Genomic DNA, 24758 nt, shown 5'->3' on the forward strand with positions numbered 1-24758 from the left:
CATGAAACCAATAAAATCCACATTCAACATAATTTACAATTGATACAACGATATGTCTATCATACCTCTGAAAATTAGAATTGGGAAGAACATTTGAAGCTCTGTGGGATAAGTTCATTGATAGAAATCGAACCAAATAATTTGGTTTACCTCAAATAACATTTTTTAAAGGGAAATAAAATATGTTGTTCAAAAAAACACAAGTAACATCATCCAAAAAAAGCTCCCAAGCAATATTTATTTGCATGAATTTGATTCCTTGCTCACTTTAAGATTTTAGCTGCTTGCAATGGAAATCTTTAGAATAAAATTTAAGTAAAAACATATAACATCAACAATCGGCTGCCACTAATTAACCAAGAGAGTTTATTCTAGTTTCCTCGATTAACTGAGGTAACATATAGTGCACTGAATCTTTAAATTACCTTAAGAGCCACATCAGGACTAATTATTGGATCAATCAAGCCCTTCTTTTTGATCTCCGAGACTTGTCGTCTTAGAGAAGTATAAACTTGATCAGGATCATATTGTCCAGCGATTATATTTCCTGAAGATCCTGTTTCTCCTAGAGCTCTGACTGCATTAGTTTGCTGTGAATCAAAATATTGGCGAGGATCCTAAAACAACAGATTCAGCCATTTGCAAGTCAGGTTAGAGTCAAATTTTTAAGGAAGCAGAATTACTTTTAAGATTTCACCTTATAAAAAAGCAGCATAAATTCCAATATTTCACCTTGATGAAGAGAGGGGCATATGGAACACTACGAGGGCCCTGTAAATCCTCGATTTCAGTCATCTCGTAAACCCTATCCAGACGTCTTTGCTCTGTTCCTACATCTACTGTCTCTGATGCCGTTTCAGCTGTAGAGATAGTTCCACGAGAATAACTATACTTTGTCTCCATGCAATCAAGAAAGGCAACAGGGATGGAAAAAAAATGAAAGCAATAATTACAGCTCATAATTCTATATTCTAAAACAACAGGAAAACAAAAAATTCCAAGATAATAAGAGGCTTTATATTCTAACAAAGAGTAATTGAACTGTAAAAATACGCCATCCCACCTTCCTTAACTCTCGCAAGGGCTTCTGCTACAGACCTTGTATCTCCCGAGTCAGAATCTGTGTTATGAGAAGACAACCAAATTGATATCAGTGAAATGATACATCTAAATATCACAAAGTATAAATCATCATGCAAATCTGCCCTAGACTTCAATTATTAAATTTAAATATCATTGCTTCAACTGTGGTGTGAGGAAGCAAAGAACAAGGCCCCCATGTTGCATTAAAAGATAGTGCCACTTCCAGAATCAGAGCACAAAACTCACACTGAAATATTTGGCATAATGTATCTTATTACAAGTAATATTTCAGCTGGCACACACATGGAAAGGCACGGAAATTGATGGTTCAGAACATAGAGATGCTGAATGCATACCATCAACATGCCAAAGCATATAACAGTTAATAATAACATTGTTTCCAACAGTACAAACACAAGTAACCCAAAAATGTAACGTCCTAATATGACATATCACAGCCACCCTACAACAAGTCACGCACAAGAAGATACATCAGTAATTTTGATTACACAATAGTACACCTATTGTTTTTATGTTTGATAAAAATAACCAATTTAAGATTAGGATGTGTGACTTCTCACTCTGGGCTTCATCCATGTCATCTCTTTTGTGTTAATGATTTGAGCTCTGGCTATCATTGCTTTCTGGTTGACCTAGTTTGTTCTCCATTCCTTTTCTTCCTATATAATTCCTTTGTCTTTGTGATGCATTAGGAACTCCCTTTGACTTAATTGTACAAGGACCTTTCTATGAAACCAATGACAACTTATGTCACTTCAGGAATTAACACTACTCTTTCATTTCAAGCATCCAAAAGATGTGCTGGCAGTACTGAACGCATGTCATACAGATGATAATTCTCTCATCATTAACCACCCAACGCACACTTCCATGAATTTTTTTTTTCTCTTTGTAACTCGCAACTCAAGAAAATAAAAAAGAAGATGCAGACATCACAAAATGGGTAAATCTGGTATTAAGTAAAAATAATTCCATAGATTTCAAGGTCAAGACTAACAACCATCCCATTCATATTTGTTTCAAAAGTTTGCAAGGTATATATGAATATGATTAACAAAGTAAAGGGAAAAAGTATACATAACCACTCCGTAATCTTATTTTCCACTATTTAGCTGTAATCGAACAAAGCTGATTTAACCATCTTCAAGCTAATAAGATAATTTTCCAATTTTCGAGTGGTATAACAAATAGTAAGATACTGTAAACATTTCTAGGAGGTTCGCTCAATTGTGATAATTTCCATCAAACTTGTAACAAGAAATAAGCTAGTTCATTACATGCAGAAACCCTAGATACAGTTAAAACTTAAATCACATATCACAGGATAGAGATGTATGTAATAACACTCATTGATAATATGAATGACCAGGCATTTAATACAATGAGACCCACCTCTCTTATCAAGAGTTTGAGAGGACTCATTTGACCAAAACTCTAAAAACTAATAATACCAGAAACCCTAACTTTCATAGTCTAAGCCACTGAAATTACTTTATTACACAAGGAAGCCTTGTATTCGAACACCCCCTCATAAGGCTTACAACACTAAAAACAAAATTTAATAAAATTAAACACATATTGACATAGGTCTTGGGGATTGTTACAGGAAAAGTTACTGAACCATGTTGTTTTTCTAGGTCAAAATGGGCCTAGTAAACTTTTCAACAAGCGTAACCACTTTTGATAACAATGTACTTTAATAAAGCATTCAATTCTGATATTTAGAGCACAGTAATCATTCAGCAGCTACACTTGAAAAATCACACCCATAAACAATAGTAGAGCATAAGAGAGCAGTAGAATATATTGACAATGCACAGCACTATTTTACCCTGGGAAAACCCCTCTCCTAGGGGAAAAACCCAACAACCTTTCCTTAATATAGAGAGAGTAATCCAATATCCAATGTTTCACAAATAAACAATTCAAAGGTCAAACCCTTGACAATTCAACAATTACAAAAATATAGCTGAGACAGACTAGTTAGACTTTTAGTCAAAAATGGTCAAACCTCCTCAAAATTTGGTCAACACCTTTCTGCAATCAAAGTTGCAGGTCCAAACTATAGCTTCAGTCAACAAGGTCAAACAGTCTGTTGATTTGAGGTAGCATCGGATGTGCTCTAGCCACGAAATTTGGTGGAGAGGTTGGGGCACATGAGATCTCCAATACCCAGAAAGGGTTTGGGCAGATTCTAAACAGTTCAGGAGATATTAAAATAATTAATATTTTTAATGGAGTCCCTAAGTCTAAACTTAGGAAAAATAAAATATTAATGTATATTAATATGAAACTATGTTAGAATGGTCCAAAAGACATGGATCAAACCAGATCTAATCTTAGTCGTTGATTAGGGACTTAATCTTGGCCGTTGATTTGTCAACGAGAAAAGTATAAGAGGAGGCTTGAGGGTCACTTGGAAAACACACTGAGGGAGACTAGTCAGTTCAATTTCAGGAGCAGGGTTAGCTGAGAAATTGAACCAGTGGTCTAGAGGGTAGTCAGAAGGCAGCAAGTACAGAACAGAGAGACAAGAGATCAGCGCAGAGGCAGAAGAGGCAGATGCAGGGGCTAGAGGAAGCCACGCAGAGGCAACAAAGACTGCACAAAGGCAGCAAGGCCTGTGTCATCCACGCAGAGGCTGCAAGAGTGACGCAGAAGGCTAGAGAGGTTGCGCAGAGCCTCAGTAGGTTGACGTAGAGGTCAGTAGGGTCTACACCGAGTTCAGTAGAAGTGCTAGAGAATTTGTCTATCTGTGGGTAAGCCAGTTTGGCACCCTGTTGTACTAGAAAATTGCTGAATAATAAAATCCTCCCTTGCTACACCGGTTTTCCCACATTGGGGTTTTCCGGGGACATTAGTCCAAAATAACTAGGTCAATGTGTTGATTCTTGTGCATATGTTTGCTTCTGTATTATGGTGTGATATCTGTAGCAGTATTTATTTTAATGTTTGTTGACGTAATTTCATGAATAACTTATGGTGAAATAAGTAGGAAAAGTAAATCAGTTGTTGCAGTGATAGAATTTTCACATGGTATTAGAGCAAGTAATCAAAGATGGAAAGGGAAAATCAGTTATGGGTCGAGACCACAATGCCGAGGCATCTACCTCAGGGGACTCACATAGATTTCCAGAAGATTGCACAAGAGAAAGAGATTTCGATTGCTCTATGTTGGCTTCCATGTTGGAAGAAGAAGTGGCGTGCATGACTAGTGTTGCATCATCAGAAGTATGGTATATAGACAGTGGAGCCTCGTGGCATATGACGGGAATTAGGGAGTGTTACTTAGAATATCGAGAAGAGAAAATGAACTTTTAGATCACCATGGAGAACAAAGCGAAGTGTACTCCAGTAGGAAAGGGTTCCATAGTTTTTCAGACAGAATCAGGAGAGTGATTCCATGCCACAAATGTGCTGCATGTACCAGGATTGGGGATGAACTTACTTTCCGTGTCACAACTACAAGACAAGGGCTATGATGTCTACTTCATCAAGGAAAAGGTATACGTCAAACACCCAAGTTGGAAAAAGAAAGTGCAGATCGAGATCAAAAGTAATCAGTTGTATAGATTACAACTAGAATCTCCAATGGCACTAATAGGCAGTCATGGGGACAAGGACTTGAACGAACTATGGCACAAAAGGATGGGTCACTTGCACCATGGAGCCCTGAGAATTCTCAGGAGCACTGTAACAGGAGTTCTGGATCTGAGTACGGAACGAGATGATGTATGCAAGGGATGTGCTCTAGGAAGGTATGCCAAGGCGGCATTTCCTAGGAGCAACCACAGGGCCAAGAGTGTACTACGATTGATACACTCAGATATTTGCAGACCTATGTCTGTCAAAGCTCTCAGCAATGCCGAGTATTTCCTTACCTTCGTTGATGACCACTTGAGGAAAACTTGGATCTATGTTTTGAAAACCAAGGATGAGGTTTTATGTCGATTCAAGGAGTTCAAGGCTCTAGTGGAGAATCTAACTGATAAGAAAATAAAAGTCTTGCGCTCAGATAATGGTGGAGAGTATGTCGATAAGGACTTCACTGATTACTGCGCTAAGGAGGGCATCAGAAGAGAGTGGACAACTCCCTACAATCCGGAGTAGAATGGGGTGGCAGAAAGGAAAAACAAAACCATTGTAGAAGCAGCTAGGGCCATGCTGTATGATCAGCATATGCCAAAATTCCTATGGGCGGAAGCATGCAACACAGCTGTCTATGTTCAGAACAGGACTCCTCATCGGGCATTGAGCAAGATTACTCCAAAGAAAGTCTTCATTGGGAAGACGCCTGAAGTCAGTCATTTCAGGATATTTGGGTGTTTGACATATTTCCGCATACTCGAAGAAAAGAGGAAGAAGCTGGATCAGACTGCAGAAAACGGGTATCTGGTGGGATATAGCAAGAACGCTAAGGAATACATAATCTATCTTCCAGGGAGTGGGAAGGTAGTAGTACGACGAGATGTAAAGTTCATGGAGGACAAAGCTTTCAGAAGATATAGCGAAATGCCTTCCGAGGAGCAGTCGAAAGAGGATCCGTTGGTCATGCCTCTTCAACCAACGAAAGTGAAGAATCCTTCCTCAGGTCAGGAAGATTCTCAGGATGAGGAGGAGGAGCGAACAGAAGCACCTGCTAGCAGAGGAAGAACTAGCAGAGAACTTCGTCAGATTCTACGTGATGCAAAAAACTTCATTAGTGAGCCAAGGAACAGTAAGAGGGAGCGAAAACAACCAGACAGGTATCAGGCGTTAGTAGCTTAGCATGGGGAGCCTGCCAGTTTCACGGAGGCAGCTCAGCATTAGGTCTGGCTAGATGCGATGGTGGAGGAGTATAACTCCATAACGGTGAATGATGTCTGGGAGGTGGTGTCAAGGCCTCAAGACAAATCTGTGGTAGGTTCAAGATGGATCTACAAGATCAAATATGTTGTGGACGACAGTGTCAAGAAATACAAGGCCACGTTTGTGGCTAAGGGGTATGCTCAAAAGGAAGGGATTGACTATGAGGAAACCTTCGCCCCCGTAGCCAGGTATACATCTATTAGGACCGTGATATCTCTTGCAACCCAGATGGGATGGGAGATCCATCAGATGGATGTCAGGATGACATTTCTGAACCGAGTAATAGAAGAAGAGGTACACATTGAACAACCAGAGGGCATTGAAACTCATGAGAAGAAGTCTCATGTATGCAGACTAAAGAAAGCCTTGTATTGGCTGAAACAGGCACCGAGAACATGGTATGGTCGAATAGATGGCTACTTGCAAAAGATGGGGTTTGTCAAGAGTGAGTGGGGTTTGGCATATCTGCTTCCTTGGAACTTTGACAAAAAGTGTGCAACAGGCCTCTTGCACTCAGGAAGAATCAAGACTCCTTTCTAGAGACCAGATTGAAGATCCGAGTGAAGAAGCTTTTGCAGCTCATTCTAAGAGTAATAGAAGAAGACCAAATTTTGGAATATTTCAAAGAAGTTTTGGTAGAAGACCCAGTTCAAGACCTACTCCAAGAAGGGAACCTTCTCCACAAAGAGGACCTCCTTCTCAAGATAGAAGAGATAGATAAGAATTGACAAATGTTCAACGCTATTGTTGCCAAGAATATGGTCACTATCAAAGTAGTTGTCCTCAAAGGAATCAAAGGGATGGCTATCAAAGGAATGGAGATCAGAAAAGGGAAGGGAAGAATCATGCTTCTGTAGCTGACCTTGATGAATCCTCTCATAAGGGGAGACCTAGAAAGAATGAATTTAATGATGAATATTTATTTTATTCATCTTTTAAGGTTCCATAGCAGGTCATGATGAAATATGATTGGTGGATAGTGGTGCCTCTAGGCACATGACTAGAAGTCGTGAACATCTCTCTGAATTGGTCAAAAAGAAGATAGCTCAAGGTGTTGAGCTTGGAGACAATCGAAAATATGAATTCAGGGGCATTGGTTCATAAAACTTACCATTAGAATCAGAAGGTAATGTATCAATTAACAATATTTTATATGTTCCTGGTTTTAAGAAGAATTTGTTGTCTATTTTTTCTCTTGAAGGCAAAGGATATAGAAATTTTTTTGTGGATGGACAAGTTCTAGTATGGAAGAAGGATGCCTCCTCTGAATATTCTAAATTCATTGGTGTACGAATTGGAGGCCTATATCATCTTAGTAGACATTCAATTCAAGCCCTATTACACAACACCACTGATCTTTGTGAGTTGTGGCATTGAAGGTATGGGCATGTTCATTATAAAGCATTGTCTACAATGAAAGAATTTGTTAAAGGTGTACCAGAAGTCAAAGTTTAACATGATGGAGTTTCTACAGGATGTGCCCTTGGAAAGAATGTTGAAAGAAGATGTACTAGCAGCAATAGCAAATCCCAAGGAATCTTGTCTTTTGCATTCTGATGTCTATGAGCCTGTCCAACAAGACCTTGGGTGGCAGTTTGTATTATGTCTCCTTCATTGATGACTACTCTCGGACAACACAGTTTTACCTCTTAAATTCCAAGGATCAAGTATTTGAAAAGTTTCGTGAATTCAAAGCACGGGTTGAGAATGTTACAGGAAGAAGGATCAAGACTTTAAGGTCTAACAATGGACGAGAAAATGTATCCAAGGAATTGATTGCTTTCTGCAGGGATGTTGGAATTAAGAGAGAGTTGATAGTTCCCTACTATCCTCAACAAAATCGAATTGCAAAAAGGAAGAATAGGACTATTATGGAAGCTGCCAAGGCCATGCTTCGTGATCAAGAGATGCCTATGTTTCTTTGGGGAGAAGCTACAAGAATAGTTGTTTATGTTCAAAAAGATGCCCACATCAAATATTGGGCATCTATTTTGAAGAAGTCTTCACAGGTGAGAGACCAAATGTTGAAGAATCTTTGGTGGCCTTGTTTATGTTCATCTGCCCAAGGGAAAAAGGACGAAGTTGGAACCTTTCGAGAAGAAAGGAACTTTTGTTGGCTACAGTGAAAATTCAAAGGCCTTTAGGGTCTATTTTCCAGAACAACGTTCTATTGAAACATGCAGGGATGTTATATTTGATCAGGAAGTCGCTTTCTGCAAGTCCAAGAGTTCACACTTGGAATCTGATGATGAGATGTAGGTGGATCCAAAGAATGTGGAATCAAAATCTAAAGAAGTTGAACCATTGGAACAAGATCCTCATGCAGAATTTGATGATCATGAACTTGTTGAATCTCCAAAAACCACTATACCTGAAACTAGAAAAAGACCTGCCTAGCTTGAAAGATCATTGAAAGAAGATGGAGGGCATGTTGCACCTCGTGGGACCTTCAGGGAAAGCAAGAAGTCGAAGAAGTATTTAGGTTATGCAGCAATGATGGGCAAGATCATTGAATCTGAGCCATCCACATATGAGGAAGTAGATGAGCATCAAGTTTGGAAAGATGCTATGATCAAAGAATATCAATCTATAATGAAGAATAATGTTTGGGAAATCGTGCCAAGACCTAAAGGGAAGTTTGTTGTGTCTTCAAAATGGATTTACAAAATCAAGCATGCAACTGATGGAAGTGTTGAAAAGTACAAGGCAAGATTTGTGGCCAAAGGATTCTCCCAAAAAGAGGGAGAGAATTATGAAGACACCTTTGCTCCTGTTGCCAAGTATGCCTCTATTAGATTTTTCATTGCTCTTGCTTCTATTGCAGGTTGGAAATTGCATCAAATGGATGCCAAGACTGCTTTTTTGAATGGAGTCAATAAAGAGGAAGTCTATATTGAGCAAACTCAAGGCTTTGAGGTCCATGATAGAGAAACCCATGTTTGCAAATTGAAGAAGGCCTTGTATGGGCTGAAGTAGGCTCCTCATGCAATGTACTCCCATATTGATAGCTATCTGTTGAGTCTTGGTTTCAAGAAGAGATGTTGATTCGAACTTGTACTTCAAAATTGTTGAAGGCGAGCCCTTGACGTTGTTGCTATATGTAGATGATTTGTTTCTAACAGGGGCTGAAGTTTTGATTATCCAATGTAAGAGGGAGTTTGTTTCTAAATTCAAGATGAAGGAACTTGGTCTCATGCATTACTATCTGGGATTAGAAATTTGGAAAAATCCTAATGGTATCTTTGTTGGCCAAGGCAAATACACTATTATGATCCTTCAGAGATTTGGCATGATGGACTTCAAGTCCATGTACACTCCTATGGTGATGAATTTGAAAAAGATCCAAGACTATGACTCTGGTTTAATTGATCCCTCTATGTATCGCAAATTGATTGGCTCATTGAACTATTTTGTGAACACTAGACTTGATATTTGTTGTAATGTCCCCATCATTTTGAACAACAAGCATATTCTACTCAGTTTTGGCATTTTTGGTTATTTCTGGCAAAATGGTGGCAAAAGCGTAATTTTGGTATTTTGTATTCTGGTGAAAAGGTGGCAAACAAGTCAACTCAATAACAAATTAAAAGAAATTCTAGAAGTTGCTCAATGAGAAATTATAAAAGGGAGAAAGGAGCTCATTTGTAAAACATCATAACTTATCATTTTTATCGCTACTGAAGTGGAGCTCGAGGGAGTTCAAATCGAGGGTTCCAAGGGAGACCCTCATCCTAGTTTCGGTGGACTTTCCATTGCCACTCTAGCTAGTCTTCCAATTTCGGTGGAATTCTTTGGCACCCTAGTTGGACTTCCATCTTTCTAGATTTATTGCTAATCAGCTTGCTGGTGTTCTGGAGCTAATGCAAGAAGAGATTTGCACAAGGGGATCAAGTTTTTGAGTGAAGGACGAGTTACTTCTTGGAGAGTGCCGAATTTGCAGGGAGTCCAAGCTTCCAATAGGGACCAAAATTTCTCTTTGTGAAGGGTGAAATTGAAAGACATCCAAGGGGGGGGTCGAATACCATTGAAGAGGCTGAGTTTTGCTACAGGAGTTAAATAGTGGACCGAGTTGTTTATGTGAGTTCTGATTTTCCCTATTTTTGGGCCGAGTTAGAATAATTCCCAAGGGGTCAAGTTCCTATTTCATGTAATTGTTGAGTTCTGAAGAGGGTTCCCTGTTGGAGGACGAATTGTTGAGGGTCGAATCCATATAGTGGAGCCAAATACACTTTCCAGAAATTTTGTGAAGAGGGTCAAGCACATTTGGAGGAAGACCAAGCTGCTATTTTGTGGGCTCGTGATCACCTATAGGAGGGTTGAGCTACTAGTGCCAACAACTTTAGTATTTCCAAATTTTTGTGGAGAACAAGCCACCTCACTTTTGCTGGTTGAGACATGCATATTCATTAAAGGTGAGCAAGTTACCTTGTTGGACGTCAAAGACATTCTCTAAGCTTATATTACTGTTGTTTTCATCTCATTTGGTGGCTGATATTTCAGAAATTAATCCCTGAGTGAAAGTCCCAGGGTTCTCTAATCTCCTTGTCACTGTGTATTTATGTAATAAATTAAAAGGGAGGTCTTTCCATGCTTGATTATTTGTGACACTATCATTACACCAGCATCATAGATGTATTTCTGAGCATCATATAAATCAGTCTAAGTGTTTGGGATGCTTCATTTTGGTACTTATTGGTTACTATGCATATCTATCTTGAGACCAAACTCTGAATAGAGACACCTACAAAAGTTATCTTCTAACTGTTTGACAAAATCTCTGAAAGACTGAACCAAACACAACTCTGAAAATCATTAGCAAATAAAGATATTCTAAAGTGGGTACATTACAGTGGTATCAGAGCATGGTCTTAACCAGTTGTGGTATCAATTCTTAAGAGCCCAGAGAGATTCCAGAACATGACATATAGGAGACAGGGACACAGAAGCAAAAGAAAGAGGGCTACAAATTAATCCAGAACCAGATTTTACAGTACACAGAGAAGAGATAGTTACTACACCAAAATAGGTCGATATGACAAGGTCAGGCAAGGAGGAGGCAGCATTTTAGAGCCTTCTAAAGGCTCTGAATGATTTGGCTAAAGGGCGGAAGGAGATGATTGAGGAAATAAGGTGACAAAACAGAAACAAGGGCCACAATGGAGAACCATCCACTGGTGAAGGAATAGAAACCTCTCAGAATATTGCCATTACAATACCCCAGAGCGACCCTCACATCTACAAGGGGATATTTCGGCCTACCAAGCCTAGTTTTCTGCCTGCCATCTCCCCATATCCAGCCGAACAAGAAGACATGCCATTGGGAGAGTATTACAGGGAATATCAGTCCATGGAAAAGGGTTTTCGGGAGGCACTTTCTTTTAAAGATTTTTTCTTATTGAAGAATGGCAGCAAAGGCAAGGGGGCAAGGGGTGTGCCAACACAGGGCACAGAGCTCCAATGTATTGTTGGGAAACTACCTCTTCCTATTTTTGATGGCTCTACCAAATGCCCGGCCGGGGCATGGATCCAGAAGTTGGACACCTATATTCAGCCGGACAAGGTCACGGAAGTTGATGCCATTAAGCTAGCCACCCTACATTTAGAAGGGGAAGCAAATGATTGGTGGTACCATGGCCTAACTACTTTGGGGCATGCCAACATAACCTCTTATGAGCATTTTGTATAGAAGGTGATAGAGCGTTTTGACCGGAAAGATCCTATGATGTAATTCTGGAAATTGACTCAGCTCAGGCTGTAATATTCCTAGGGAATTTTTATAGTGAATAAAAAAGCAAACATAGACATAAAATCAGGAAAATCAAACACGAGTTGGACCATGAAATTTCACCAAAATGTGCATCACTGAGTCATTCTATTATAATAAGAAGAGGGTACAATGAGGTGCTGGAAAGAGTGCACCTAGGCTTCCTCAAGGCAAGCTAGATAAGCCCAAATGAACAACAAGAAATCCCACATCAAATCTGCTATTGCTCTCTCCTAGCTTTGTGCTGAAACTACCCAGAAAATATGTTGCTGGCTGCAAAGAACTGTTGTTAGGACCTCCTTCAGTGCTCAGAAAATTCTAGGAAATTGACCCCGGGCTCTCCACCAATAACCCACTAAAACACACAAAGGAATTGGCCAAATGTTGACTTTGGAATTTCTGCCCAATTTTCCCCTAACTCATCTAGTTGTTGGCTCAGTTGGGGCCCCGGTTTGACCCCTCAAATCTGCCTAGAAAATTCTACCAATTTAACTTTGATCTCTCCTCAATAAACCCAGAAAAACCCAGAAAGGGTTTGTCCTAGTTTTGACAGTCCAAAATTGACCCCCAAATGCTTGGCCCTCCTCCACAAGCAAAAGACGTAACCTATAGAAAATCTTGCATTTACTGCTCCACCAAAATGCTGGAAAAGCCCCCACAACACTTCCCCAGAATACACCTCAATCTTCAGCCCCTAACTCCCTTCACCCCACAACTTCCAAGTGTTCCTCCTCCAAGAGTTGTGCAATCCCTGTATTGTTGCTGCCAATTCTCGCCACAAGCTCGCACTCCCTGCTGCTGGTACGAACTGGTATAGGTAGAACTCCCTCCTTGGGCTGGCACTCTAAGTCCACTGAAGCAAGGGTTGAGATCTCCGCTCAAAGATACTCATGTGCTAAACAGCACTGCAGACTTGGCTTCTGCTCAAGCGTGCCATGTTAAAGACACAAGTTCTGAATAGATGAATGAATGACCAAAATGAGTGCCTCTTGCTCTATTTATCAAGAGCCTCCAAGATGCCCATGTGTGCACAGCTCGACTTTCCCCACCAATTTCGCTTCAGTGAGACTGTCTTCCACATGTGGGTCGTAATTCTCCATCGGGTGGCCCCCACGCTCCACTAGAGCCGCAATATTTCCCTTCCTTCCTAATGTTTGGGCCCCCACTTAATCCCAAAATTCATGTGGGACCTTTGAACCCACATCTCCTAAGTGAAAACATGAAATAAGACAAAATTGGGAAAGGTTGATATTTCCCTTAGCAATATTGCTAAGTGGGAATATCACAATCCTCGTCGTCAAAACGTTGTTTGTTCTCAAGCAACTACTGAACAATGCTCTCTCAAGTTGTTGCTCCCTATTGTCACTGCAAAAACGTGCCAGGGTCCCAGATGCACCATTGAGTCGTCCCTGACCTCTACATTATCTTGACATGAAAGAATCCCTCAATACCAGGATCCCAAGTCATCATGTCCTGCTTGAAGCTCCTCTCGCTCCACTCACTATCCTACCTGGTATAAGTACCAAAAGTCCCATATATACCATCAATGAGTAGGGGATCATGATAATGTGGCACTATGCCCAACTCCTTGTGACGTTGCCCTACCACATAGGCCATCCCATGCACTCTAGGAGTAAACTCTCAAAGATACCACACAATCCCTGCAGAGAGTGTCTCACTCACGTGAGGTTCACCTGATATCATCCTGCTGGCCCACCTACCATGCTAATGAAGTCCCCCACGCTTTCGGTGACTCGCTAAAGCCCAGTGGAAGATCTGCATGATCTCCCCTATAGTAGTCAGCTCATCCCTAAAGGTTATTGAGTTGTGAAGAGCAGTGATGATCAGGTCCCCTGCTAATCTTAGAGTGGTGCCACCATGTTGAAGTTGCGCTACTCTGATTATGACATACTCCCCACCGTGTGTAGACTATATCCTCCTCTCATGAGGCCTAGTGGCGAAATATCTGTGAGAGCCAAGCTCATCCTGCCTGGGCATCCCCATGATGCCAATATCTACCCCTCCACTACCAATCTCGACCCTAAGCCATAACAAGATAAGTCTGCCTCGCCATGCCGTGGAGGTCTCAATGATCCCCCATGTGTCAAACCCAAAGTGAACTGGATCACCCTCTGCCATGACCCTGCTCATCACAAAGGGGAGTGATCCACCCGCCAACCGGGTCCCTAGATCCCCCAAACATACGAGAAGCTCATAACTCCCTCTCCTCACAGGATATCGCTGCGTAGCACTACTATCTACTAGAACCCATCTAGCCCTTATCTCTGACCCCTATATGTATCCCCTTGGTGGACCCCAAGTATTAGGAGTATGTCCCACGCATGCGAACCTGGCCTGCTCCTACCAGACCATGCAGTGAAATGTGTTATCCCAACTCCTGATGATACACCCGGACACTGTTCAGAGTCTGTGTACCCTCTTGAAGACAAAGCCTACCATCCATTATCCCTCAAGTGTGAGCTCAGGGGTGGAACATATGCTACCTCGGCTATCAACCATGCCATCCCTAAGCCTGTATCCAACCACTCGTGCACCTACCAAGAGTCTCAACTGGAGAATCTCCTCCCAGCTCATGACACGCGGTGTCTCATCCAACTATCTAGGGTGAGCCTCCCATGCCCTGTTGTCTGAATGGAGATTGTCAAGGGGAAATAATCAAACACTCTATGACTATAAGAAACACTGGAGGATGACAGGTGGGTATGTCCCAAAGGGTATGATCAAAAGTCTGTCAGAATGCTCAAGAGTGATCCCATGGACAACACTCTCTCTGCCTCAGATCTGTTGATAACTCCCTCAAAGCCCTATCTCTGCTAAACATGGTGTCCCCAGATGCTCAACAATGTCCTCATCAATCCTAGGTGAGTTGCATCCAATGGTACACCCACTGCCCCAGTCCATAAGTCCCCTTGGAGGCAATGCTCCAAGAGTCTGATGCGTTGCATCGTGTGTCACCACATACCACCAAGCATCGTTGTACTCCTCAACATGCCACTGTAAACCGCAACTTGTCCCTGTACACCACTGGATACCCCCAGCTAAGGCTATACCATCCTCTACCGTCCTGCGTCATGTCTATGTCAAGGAACCAACCACTCCCCGTGTGTAACCAATGTGATGTAAGGCATTCCTACTCCACAATGCGATCCAACACACTACAGTACACCACCATGCATCTCCATGTCCACCTGTAGTCCACTGCTCAATACTAGATGCTCCCACACATCCCTGGATGTGATGGCCTAGAGCTGTGTCTCTACGTGTCGGCCCACACCTGATTGGTATCATCACCTCCACCATCGCATCACTATACCCACCGATGAATGGATCTTCACTCCAAATCCCCTCTAAGGGATTCGCGAAGTGAATCTCCCTATGTGTCAGCAGTGATGCTACCACTGCGCTGCTCCTCTACGTCCTTTGTGCCCCACACAAAAGTGAAGAGTCCCCAGCTCCATACAAGGCACTGTCTGGTGGCCTGCCAATGCCACCTCCTTTGACAAACTCCTACTAGAGTATGCTGATCACCCTGTGATCCCGTGTACAAATGTCATACCAAGACAACCAAAGGAGTCTGTCCATAAACTGGTTGGCCATTGTTGCTGACCGAGACTCCCCTAGCGAATGTGCATGCTCTATTGCTAGGTCAACTTTACCATCCAAGTTGTAATCCACCGACATACCTGGGAAATGATAGGGAGTCCCAGCCGAAACCCAATGTCAGTGTGCGCTTCCAGTATCCCCAGTGCCTGGAAGATCCTGCTGAGCTACACCCTGGTCCACCACCATCTCCATCCAACCCTAAGAGAGGGATCGAATGCACGAACTCCCACACATAGAACAACCCCGACATGCAGATGTTGCACCTTGTGCAACTCTGATCATCTCATCTTGCTATCAAGGTCAACAAATGAGATCTTACTAGGTAGCTCCACCTCTCTCAATCCAATGCATAGGGGTGGGTTGCTAACGCTGTAGATCTTGTCAGTGTGCTTCTGAAGCAAACTGTGTTGGAATTCCAAAATGTGGTCTCTATGCTCCCCCTCATCAATGGCTAGCACAAAGAATGGCTGCACATCCTCCTCCATCATGGGATCAACATGAGCCTCCAAATACTCCTCCATAGACAACCCAACATGCAAAACATGCTCATCAGCCAACTGTATGTGGTTGTCATTCTGAATCTCTGTCATACACCGGGATGCCTCATCAATGGATGTGTGCTCAACTACCTCCTCCAATCTGTCTACTGGGGCTACCAAAGGAAACTCCAAAAACGGTGACACCTGTATCACACTAGGTGTATCCTCATGCTCCTCCTGCATGCCATTAGCCTCATGTTCAACCGGCTAGAACATATCTAGATGAACTCCTCCATGGGTATGTTCTCTCTCATCTCTTCTTCTTCCTTAATCCTCCTCATCATCCCAGCGTAATTCCACTAAATCCCCATTGGTTTGTGCATGCCTCTTAGTCCACAGAACTCCCAAAAAGAGAGGGACGCCTGAATGCCATGACCTAATCATTGGCATGTCCTCCAATTTGCTTCAATAACTCCACATCAATTGCAATCATGTCCTGATTCCTAATTGCAGAATGAATCAACTTCTCCCCCACATCAATCATCATTTGTTGCATCCTAATCACCTCCTTCAAGGTTACTACCATGTTGTTAGATTATAATCTTTCTTTGGATCCCATGATTTCTCAGCTTTTTATTCTGGTATTGTCATAGAACGAGGGGTTTCCCACAGGCCGAGCTAAGATTATTGCTTTGATAACTCTATAATATTCCAAGGGAATTTTTACAGTAAATAACAAAGCAAACGTAGACATAAAATCATGCATATCAAACACGAGTTAGACCATGAAATTTCACCAAACTCTACGCTACTGAGCCATTTTATTATAATAAGAAGAGGGTACAATGAGGTGCTTGAAAGAGTGCACCTGGGCTTCCTCAAGGCTAGCTAGCTAAGCCCAAATGAACAATAAGAAATCCCTCATCAAATCTGCTACTGCTCTGTCCTAGCTCTGCGCTGAAACTACCCAGAAAAAATGTTGTTGGTTGCAAAGAACTACTGCTAGTGCCTCCTTCAGTGCTGAGAATATTGTTGGAATTTCTAATTTTAACTCATTAGAAATTCTTCTTGTACTATCTGATTTATTTCTTCCTACTTGTTCAATTACTTAACAAGTTATTTACCATGTAAATACTAAAAATAAATACAAGTACAGTATCAACACATACAGATCATCAACTGAAAGTAAACAAGCACACAATTGACACAGTTGTTTTTGGACTAATGTCCCTGGAAAAACCCAATGCGGGAAAATCGGTGCAGCTATTCAGAGAGTTTTATTATTATGCAATTTCAGAATACAACCTGGGTGCCAGAAATGGCTCACCCAACAGAGAATGCCCTCGGCAGTAGTACCTCTCAATCGGAGACAGATATTCCAGCTGATAAAACACTGGACTAACGATCCCACAGCAACAATTGCAACTTCTATTGCTCTGCGCCACCCTATCTGGCTCACCAGCTCCCAGTGTATCCTATGAAATCCTCAAGCACTGCCTCTAGGCCCTACGTCAGCCTCTTTGACCTCTGCGTTAGCTTCTGGAGCCTCTGTGTCAGCCCCTAGACCCTCTACGTCTCACACGCTGGCATCTTTGGCTCTGCGCAGCTCCTGGCTGCCTCTGCGTGGCCTCTAGCTAGCTCTGCGTCAACCTCTCCCAGCTCTGCATTAATCCTCCTGGTACTAACTCTACCTCTCAGTTATGTATTCACTGCCCCTCAATTGCAACTCAGATCACTCACTCAATTTCCTTAGCAAAACCCTGCCCCAGAAAATCGAGTTCTTGATCTCCCTTTGTGTGTTCTCTAACTGACCCTCAACCCTCCTCTTATACTTTTCTCGTTGGTCCATTAACGGTCGAGATTAAATCTCTAATCAACGGCTAAGATTAGATTTGGCTTGATCCATGACTTTTGGACCATTCTAACCCAGTTTTATATTAATAACCATTAATATTTTATTTTTCCTAAGTTTAGACTTAGGAACTCCATTAAAATATTAATTATTTTAATGTCTCCCAAACCGGTTAGATTTTAACCAAACCCTTTCTGGGTCTTGGAGATCTCATGTGCTTTAGCCTCTCCACCAATTTTCGTGGCTAGAGCACATTCGATGCTACCCCAAATTAACACTCCCTCTTAGAAAGGACTGTGCTCTAGTAATACTCCCCACTGAGTATCACCCTAATCATCCAGCATCAGTCCTTGTGCTAATGCTAGGCCTCCCCGCCCAACATCCTCTACACTGTTGCATCCTGTACTACTGCCCATGGCCCTGCCACTGCCACTGCTGCGTATGTACGACAACTCCCTCTACATCTGTGTTGCTGCCTATGGCCTTGCCACTGCCACTGCTACATCTACACTGCATCCCCTCTCATCATGCTGCATCGTGTTGCCCATAGCACTGCCACTGCTAACCGCTGCACTACAACTCAGTTACTAAGAAGTAAGTAACTGATCCTCCCAACTCTGACATCTATGTCAGGCTAGAAACACTCCCGATGCTGAAGCTCCCTTTGTCGCTGACAAGTGCTCCCTCTACTGACATTTGTGCTGCTACAACAACTCCATGCATCTCGCATTGTTGCCTCACGCTGTCTGGGGACTCCTGCACTGTAGCATTCTCTGTTGCTTCATCCGCATCTGTCTCTACCCACATCCGCCAGTCCTGCTACTCCCCTTCGGAGCTCCCGTAGCAAGGTATAATCCAAGAGGTTGGGTACCTCAAGGATCCTGCCCCTCATCATCTGTAGTCCATCTAACTACAGCTCGATGTCTCCCCACTTCCTCTCAAGTGGCGCATGAGCACTCATGGCACAGTCATCATCTGTCTCCACTTCTTTCTCCACCCTTACTAGCGCTGCCTTGGTCTCAGAAGCCTCTCCCTTACTCTTCTTCCTCAGACACTGGTTCGCATAGTGACCTAGTTCCCCACAATGGAAGCATTTGACCTTGAAGAGGTCGTTCTTCTTTCTCTTCTCCTGCTTTCCCGCATATGCGAGAGCTGCACCATCTTCTTCCTCCTTTTTGATTCTAGCCCCCTTTCCGCTACTCCTCGCCTTGGTCACCCGTTTGATCTCTTCTTGACGAAGAGCTGCCCACAGTTCCTCCCAATCTGGAAGGCTCGACCTGCCCAGTATGCTCTGGAAAAATACCTCCCAATCCTCTGAGACTACGTTCAATGCGGTCCTCACCATCAGTTCCTGATCTGGCGTGGCCCCTATGGAAGTTAGCTGATCATGGATCTCCTTCAATCCACCGAGGAAGACATCTATCTACTCTCCCTTCTGCATTTGGTATGACCACAACTGATTTTCAAGTAACATCTTCCTCTGCATGGAAGTATGCTGGTACAATTTCTTCAAGGCCTCCGACATCTCATTTGTCGTGTCCTTCTCGACAATATGTGGCACCACATGATCCTTGACCCCATCAAGGATGATGCAGTTTACCCTGGCCATTACGTCCTCATACTTCTCATTTTCAGTTGGGTCAACTGGGATCGCTATCATTTTCAAGGCGAAGTGCTTGATGCGATACCTATCTAGAATGGACAAGATCTTGGCCTTCCAGACTACGAAGTTGGACGCTTCGTCCAGTCTATCCTGATCTCTCAGCCCATTCACTGCAATCTTGCTGCTCTTCTTCTGACTCCTCTCAGTCTCTTTACTTCCCTCCTGGAAGTCCTCGGTTCAACTCCCTCTGAGTCTCGATTTCCTTTCTGGAAATCCTTCCTCCTTGGTCTTTCACTGTTAGGTATCGTTCTAACCACAGTACCCCACCAGCGTAGCTCCGCAAATTATCCGCAGCACCCTATACCTCAACAACCTGAAGAACTGAGCCTCTAGGCTCTGCGCAATTCTGGTGCCCACAAAATTCAGAACCTCCTGGCCACAGCGTCAATCCTTCCTGGCTGAGAAAGATGATTGAGCACTGCATAGGTCAGGTCTGCTCCTCTCTGCCACTGCGTTGATCCTCCTCCTGGCTCGAATTGATGAAGCAGGCACTCTGTGTCACCCCTTCATTGCTGCTTTTTGCTAGGAACAACTTCTGTCATTCAGAGCACTTGTTTTTTGCTGCTACTGCTCTGCTCGGCTAATGCCTTCAGTGATCATGTGATCTGCAACCATGCTCTGATACCATCTGATTTAACCCGTTAGAAATTCTTCCTGTACTATATGATTTATTTCTTCCTATTTGTTCAATTACTTAACAAGTTATTTACCATGTAAATACTGAAAATAAATACAAGTACAGTATCAACACATACAGATCATCTACTGAAAGGAAACAAGCACACAAGTGACACTGTTGTTTTTGGGCTAATGTCCCCGGAAAAATACAATGCAGGAAAACTGGTGCAGCTATTCAAAGGGTTTTATTATTATGCAATTTCAGAATACAACCTGGGTGCCAGAAATGGCTCACCCAACAGAGAATGCCCTCGACAGTAGCACCTCTCACTCGGAGACAGATATTCTAGTTGATAAAACACCAGATGAACAATCCCACAGCAACAATTACAGCTTCTCCTGCGGTGCATCACTCTGATAGGGATTGCGTCACCCTATCTGGCTCACCAGCGCCTAGTCAGTCCCACGAAATCCTCCAAAGTTGCCTTTAGGCCCTGCGTCAGCCTCTCTGGCCTCTGTGTCAGCTTCTAGAGCCTTTGCATCAGCCCCTAGACCCTCTGCGTCTCACACGCTGGCGTCTCTGGCTCTGCACAACTCCTGGTTGCCTTTGCGTGGCCTCTAGCTGGCTCTGCGTCAACCTCTCCCAGCTCTGCACTGATCCTCCTGGTACAAACTCTGCCTCTCACTTATGTATTCACTGCCCCTTAGCTGCAACTCAGATCACTAACTCAATTTCCTCAGCAAACCTTGCCCCAGAAAATCGAGTTCTTGATCTCTCTTTGTGTGTTCTCCAACTGACCCTCAACCCTCCTCTTATACTTTTCTCGTTGGTCCGTCAACGGCCGAGATTAAATCTCTAATCAACAGCTAAGATTAGATTTGGCTTGATCGATGACTTTTGGACCATTCTAACCCAGTTTTATATTAACACCCATTAATATTTTATTTTTCCTAAGTTTAGACTTAGGAACTCCATTAAAATATTAATTATTTTAATATCTTCCAAACCGGTTAGATTCTGTCCAAACCCTTTCTGGGTCTTGGAGATCTCATGTACTTTAGCCTCTCCACCAATTTTTGTGGCTAGAGCACATCCGATGCTACCCCAAATCAACAAAAATTCCAAGAAATTAACCTCAAGCTCTCCACCAATAACCCACGAAAACCCACGAAGGAATTGGCCAAAATTCAAATGTTGACCTTGGAATTTCGGCCAAATTTTCCCCTAGCTCCTCTAGTTGTTGGCTAAAAGTTGGGACCCCGGTTTGACCCCTCAAATCTGCCTAGAAAATTCTACCAAATTAACCTTGGCCTCCCTTTAATAAACCCAGAAAGGGTTTGTCCTAGTTTTGACGCTCCAAAATTGACCCCCAAATGCTTGGCCCTCCTCCACAAGCAGAAGATGTAACCTGTAGCAAATGTTGCATTCACTGTTCCACCAAAATGGCAAAAACCCTCACAACACTTCCCCGGACTCCACCTCAATCTTCAACCCCTAACTCCCTTCACTCCACAACTTCCAAGTGTGCTTCCTCCAAGAGCTATGCAGTTCCTATATCGTTGCTGCCAATTCTCTCCACAAACCCACACTCCTTGTTGATGGTACAAATTGGTATAGGTAGGACTCCCTCATTGGGCTAGCACTCGAAATCCACCGAAGCAAGGGTTGAGATCTCCGCTCGGAGACATTCGTGTGCTAAACAGCATTGCAAACTCGGCTTCTTCTCAAGCGTGCTATGTCAAAGACACAATTTCTGAATAGATGAATGAATGACCAAAATGAGTGCCTCTTGCTCTATTTATCAAAGAGCCTCCAAGATGCCCATATGGGCCCAACTCGACTTTCCCCACCAACTTCGCTTCAATGAGAGTGTCTTCCACATGTGGGTTGTAATTCTCCGTGGGATGGACCCCATGCTCCACTAGAGCCACAATATTTCCCTTTCTTCCTAATGTTTGGGCCCCCACTAAATCCCAAAATTCATGTGGGACCTTTGAACCCACATATCCTAAGTGCAAACATGAAATAAGACAAAATTGGGCAAGGTTGATATTTCTTTTAGCAATATTGCTAAGCGGGAATATCACACAGGCAGAGAAGCAAACTCATACTATTACATAGCAAAATTCTTGAGACTATTCGTGATGGTGCCAGATTTGTTAGAAACTTGAAGGATCATGCTGTTTGTGGAGGGTTTAACTGAGCCCCTACATGGAGTAGTGAGATCTTATAGGCCCACTTCATTACAGGATGTAAATAGCAGAGCATGGGATTTGCAAGATGCAATCTCGAAAAACAAAGCTCCTACAAAAAGCACCTTCCCACCTAAGGGGAAAGACACCAGACCTTCTCAAAGGGAGTGGACAGAGAGAAATCAGCGTGATGAGGAGACCAGGAGAGACCTCAGGAGGAGGAGGCTATGCTTCACTTTCCAGGGGCCTTGGGCACCAAGACACCGATGTATAGCAAAGAGAAAGGCACATTATATCAAGGTGTTCTTCGATAGTGAGAGCGAGGAGGACAAATAGGAGCGGTCACAGGAGGAGCTCAAGAAGATGGAGAGTTAGCAGCCCCAGGAAGGGGAAAAAAGTAGCATCATTGCCACCCTCATAAGGATTCTCCTTTTTTTCTTGTTTAATTGCCAAAGACCTGATCGTAGAATGGAGAAACTCCCAAAACTTGTGTATTGAAATGTTTGAATCGTAACAGCAACAAAATTGACAATAGGTTGATGGCCAAAGTTTGGATCTGACTGGATTTGTGCAACGGTTGAGCAGCCAGAGGATCGAACAGCCCTGATACCAATGTAATGAATAAAGTTAGTTTATGCTTTGATACCAAATGTTATGAATAAAGTTCGTATATGCAGCAAAATACTCAAAATATTTGGAATATACGAATGTCCATCATTGGATGAATAATATATTTTTATAAGTATGTTTGAATACAAGTGATATGAGATTGTTACAAGTGAGGGTCCCATGTATATACCTAAGTGGGTACCCCTTCATGAATGGTCATGTATTTTGAGACATATCTTTTCAATATACTAATCACTGTTAACTATTAATTATTTACATTCATAACAGCTTGTCAGAAATGTCAGGTTGGAAAATCCTCCCCAAAAGCACTATTTTTATATAGGGAGCAAAATATATATTATAAAATAAACAAAGAGGCACGGTGTGGGGCCCTAAAATCCCAAATTTTGCCAATAAAATAGCCCCCTCCCTCATCCTAAAAACATGTCATTTTCCTAGAAGTTTGCCTCTGAGTTCGTCAAAGCAATTTGGAGAGAAACATCTAGAGATATAAATTTTCTATGTTTATGGTTCATATTTATTTTTGTAATATGCATATGTGTGTGTGTTGCCTCCCTGTATTTAGATCCTTTCCATTTGTTTCCTTGCAACTTACGAATAATGTGTACAAATAATGCCAATGGGAATAGAAAATATCTGAACATCTCTTTTGGAATTTAAGAAAAATAACCAAAAAGTGTATTTATGATGCATGTAATATTTGCAAGTTATCATAAACAGAGAAGATATGGATCTCAAGCTAACTGGGAAACACATATAAATTATGCTCACTGTCAATTTGGCAATGTGTGATTCAAACAAAATTCTTTAAATTGTCGAAACAAAAATGTATTAACCAATTGTAAACATAACTTCTAAGCTTTTCACTTGTTACATGGTGCATGTCATCGTATATCATAGTAGCTATCATTCCACTAAAATATCCAGAATACACTTCAAATGATGCGAAACTGGATCATTCCTACCTAGAGCCTGCCCTTCAAGAACAACTGCTGCATGCCTATTAATATCCTGTAACAATGTTCGCTTTGGCTGATTGATATCCATTTCAGCACTCTCCCTGCTAGCATCTCGAATGATTCCATAACCCTACAAAAGGAACAAAGGTCGTCAACAAGGTCATATCTAAATCAATATAAAATTATAAAAATTGGAAAAGTCAGAAAAGTGACTTAATGAATCATAGTATTTCTTCCAAGTTAAGATGAAAGTTGCAAAACTCTTTGATTTCTCACAAATTATCCAATTTTTATAGTTTTCAGGTCAACGAGTTTTTGGAGTTTTTCCAAGTTACTCAGGTCCAACTTTATGCTCACCGAGTTTTGCCAACGTTTCCTCATTTCCTGGTTGACAACCCCTGTAAATTTTTCCCAAATGCTGAGTTTTGCAAGACTAGTTAATATTGCATTCTGCTAAAGAAATGTCCATGCTCAGTAAAGGAAAAAATGTTCCTCAAATGTAGTCCAGTTGCATGTGTTTCCTCGGTGTTTTCAACTGAAAACAGTGTGAACAAAATGTCCAGATAACAGAGTAAATTCCACCCTAAACTATCTAGTATACCACTGTAAACCCACAATACCATGTTAACCCCATGCACATCTTTTAAAACACAAAGCCATTGTACAAAAGGAGGCATAACAAGAACTCTACAACTGAAGAATATTGTCCATTTTGTTCTTGTATTGACTCAGATGTCTCGGTCCATCACTCTGACAGTGTTTTCTCCTGTTTTGTATCTGACCTTCAGTCTTTAATACTGTTTCATCCTAATAGGCTCAAAACTGTTAGCCTACTCCAAGACTAGGTAAATCATTTTATCCTTGGATATGAGACAAAAAGTGAAGAATTTTCCATTCGGAACGCCTTTCTAATTCCATGCAAACTTACTTTGATGAAAGCTGTTCCTATCATCCTTGTGAGAGGACTACTTGCTTGATCTTGCAGTGCAATCTAGACTGCACTGGAACATATAAGCATTCCAAC

General features: G+C 42.1%; 1 protein-coding gene across 1 annotated transcript in view; it reads right to left on the reverse strand.

The window, feature by feature from the left end:
* Positions 1–416: 416 nt before the first annotated feature.
* Positions 417–24758, reverse strand: part of LOC149262253 (BSD domain (BTF2-like transcription factors, Synapse-associated proteins and DOS2-like proteins)) — a 408058-nt gene continuing 383716 nt past the window's right edge. The window contains exons 13-16 of the mRNA XM_089423765.1: positions 23741–23864; positions 1064–1120; positions 733–860; positions 417–617 (exon numbers count right to left, since the gene is read on the reverse strand). Coding sequence (XP_089279891.1) covers positions 417–617; positions 733–860; positions 1064–1120; positions 23741–23864 — 510 coding nt within the window. The remainder of the gene's footprint in view (positions 618–732; positions 861–1063; positions 1121–23740; positions 23865–24758) is intronic.

The sequence above is a fragment of the Pinus tabuliformis genome, chromosome 6 (genome assembly GCF_031772625.1).
Source record: "Pinus tabuliformis cultivar Carrire ecotype Pingquan chromosome 6, CPIR1, whole genome shotgun sequence".
NCBI lineage: Eukaryota > Viridiplantae > Streptophyta > Pinopsida > Pinales > Pinaceae > Pinus > Pinus tabuliformis.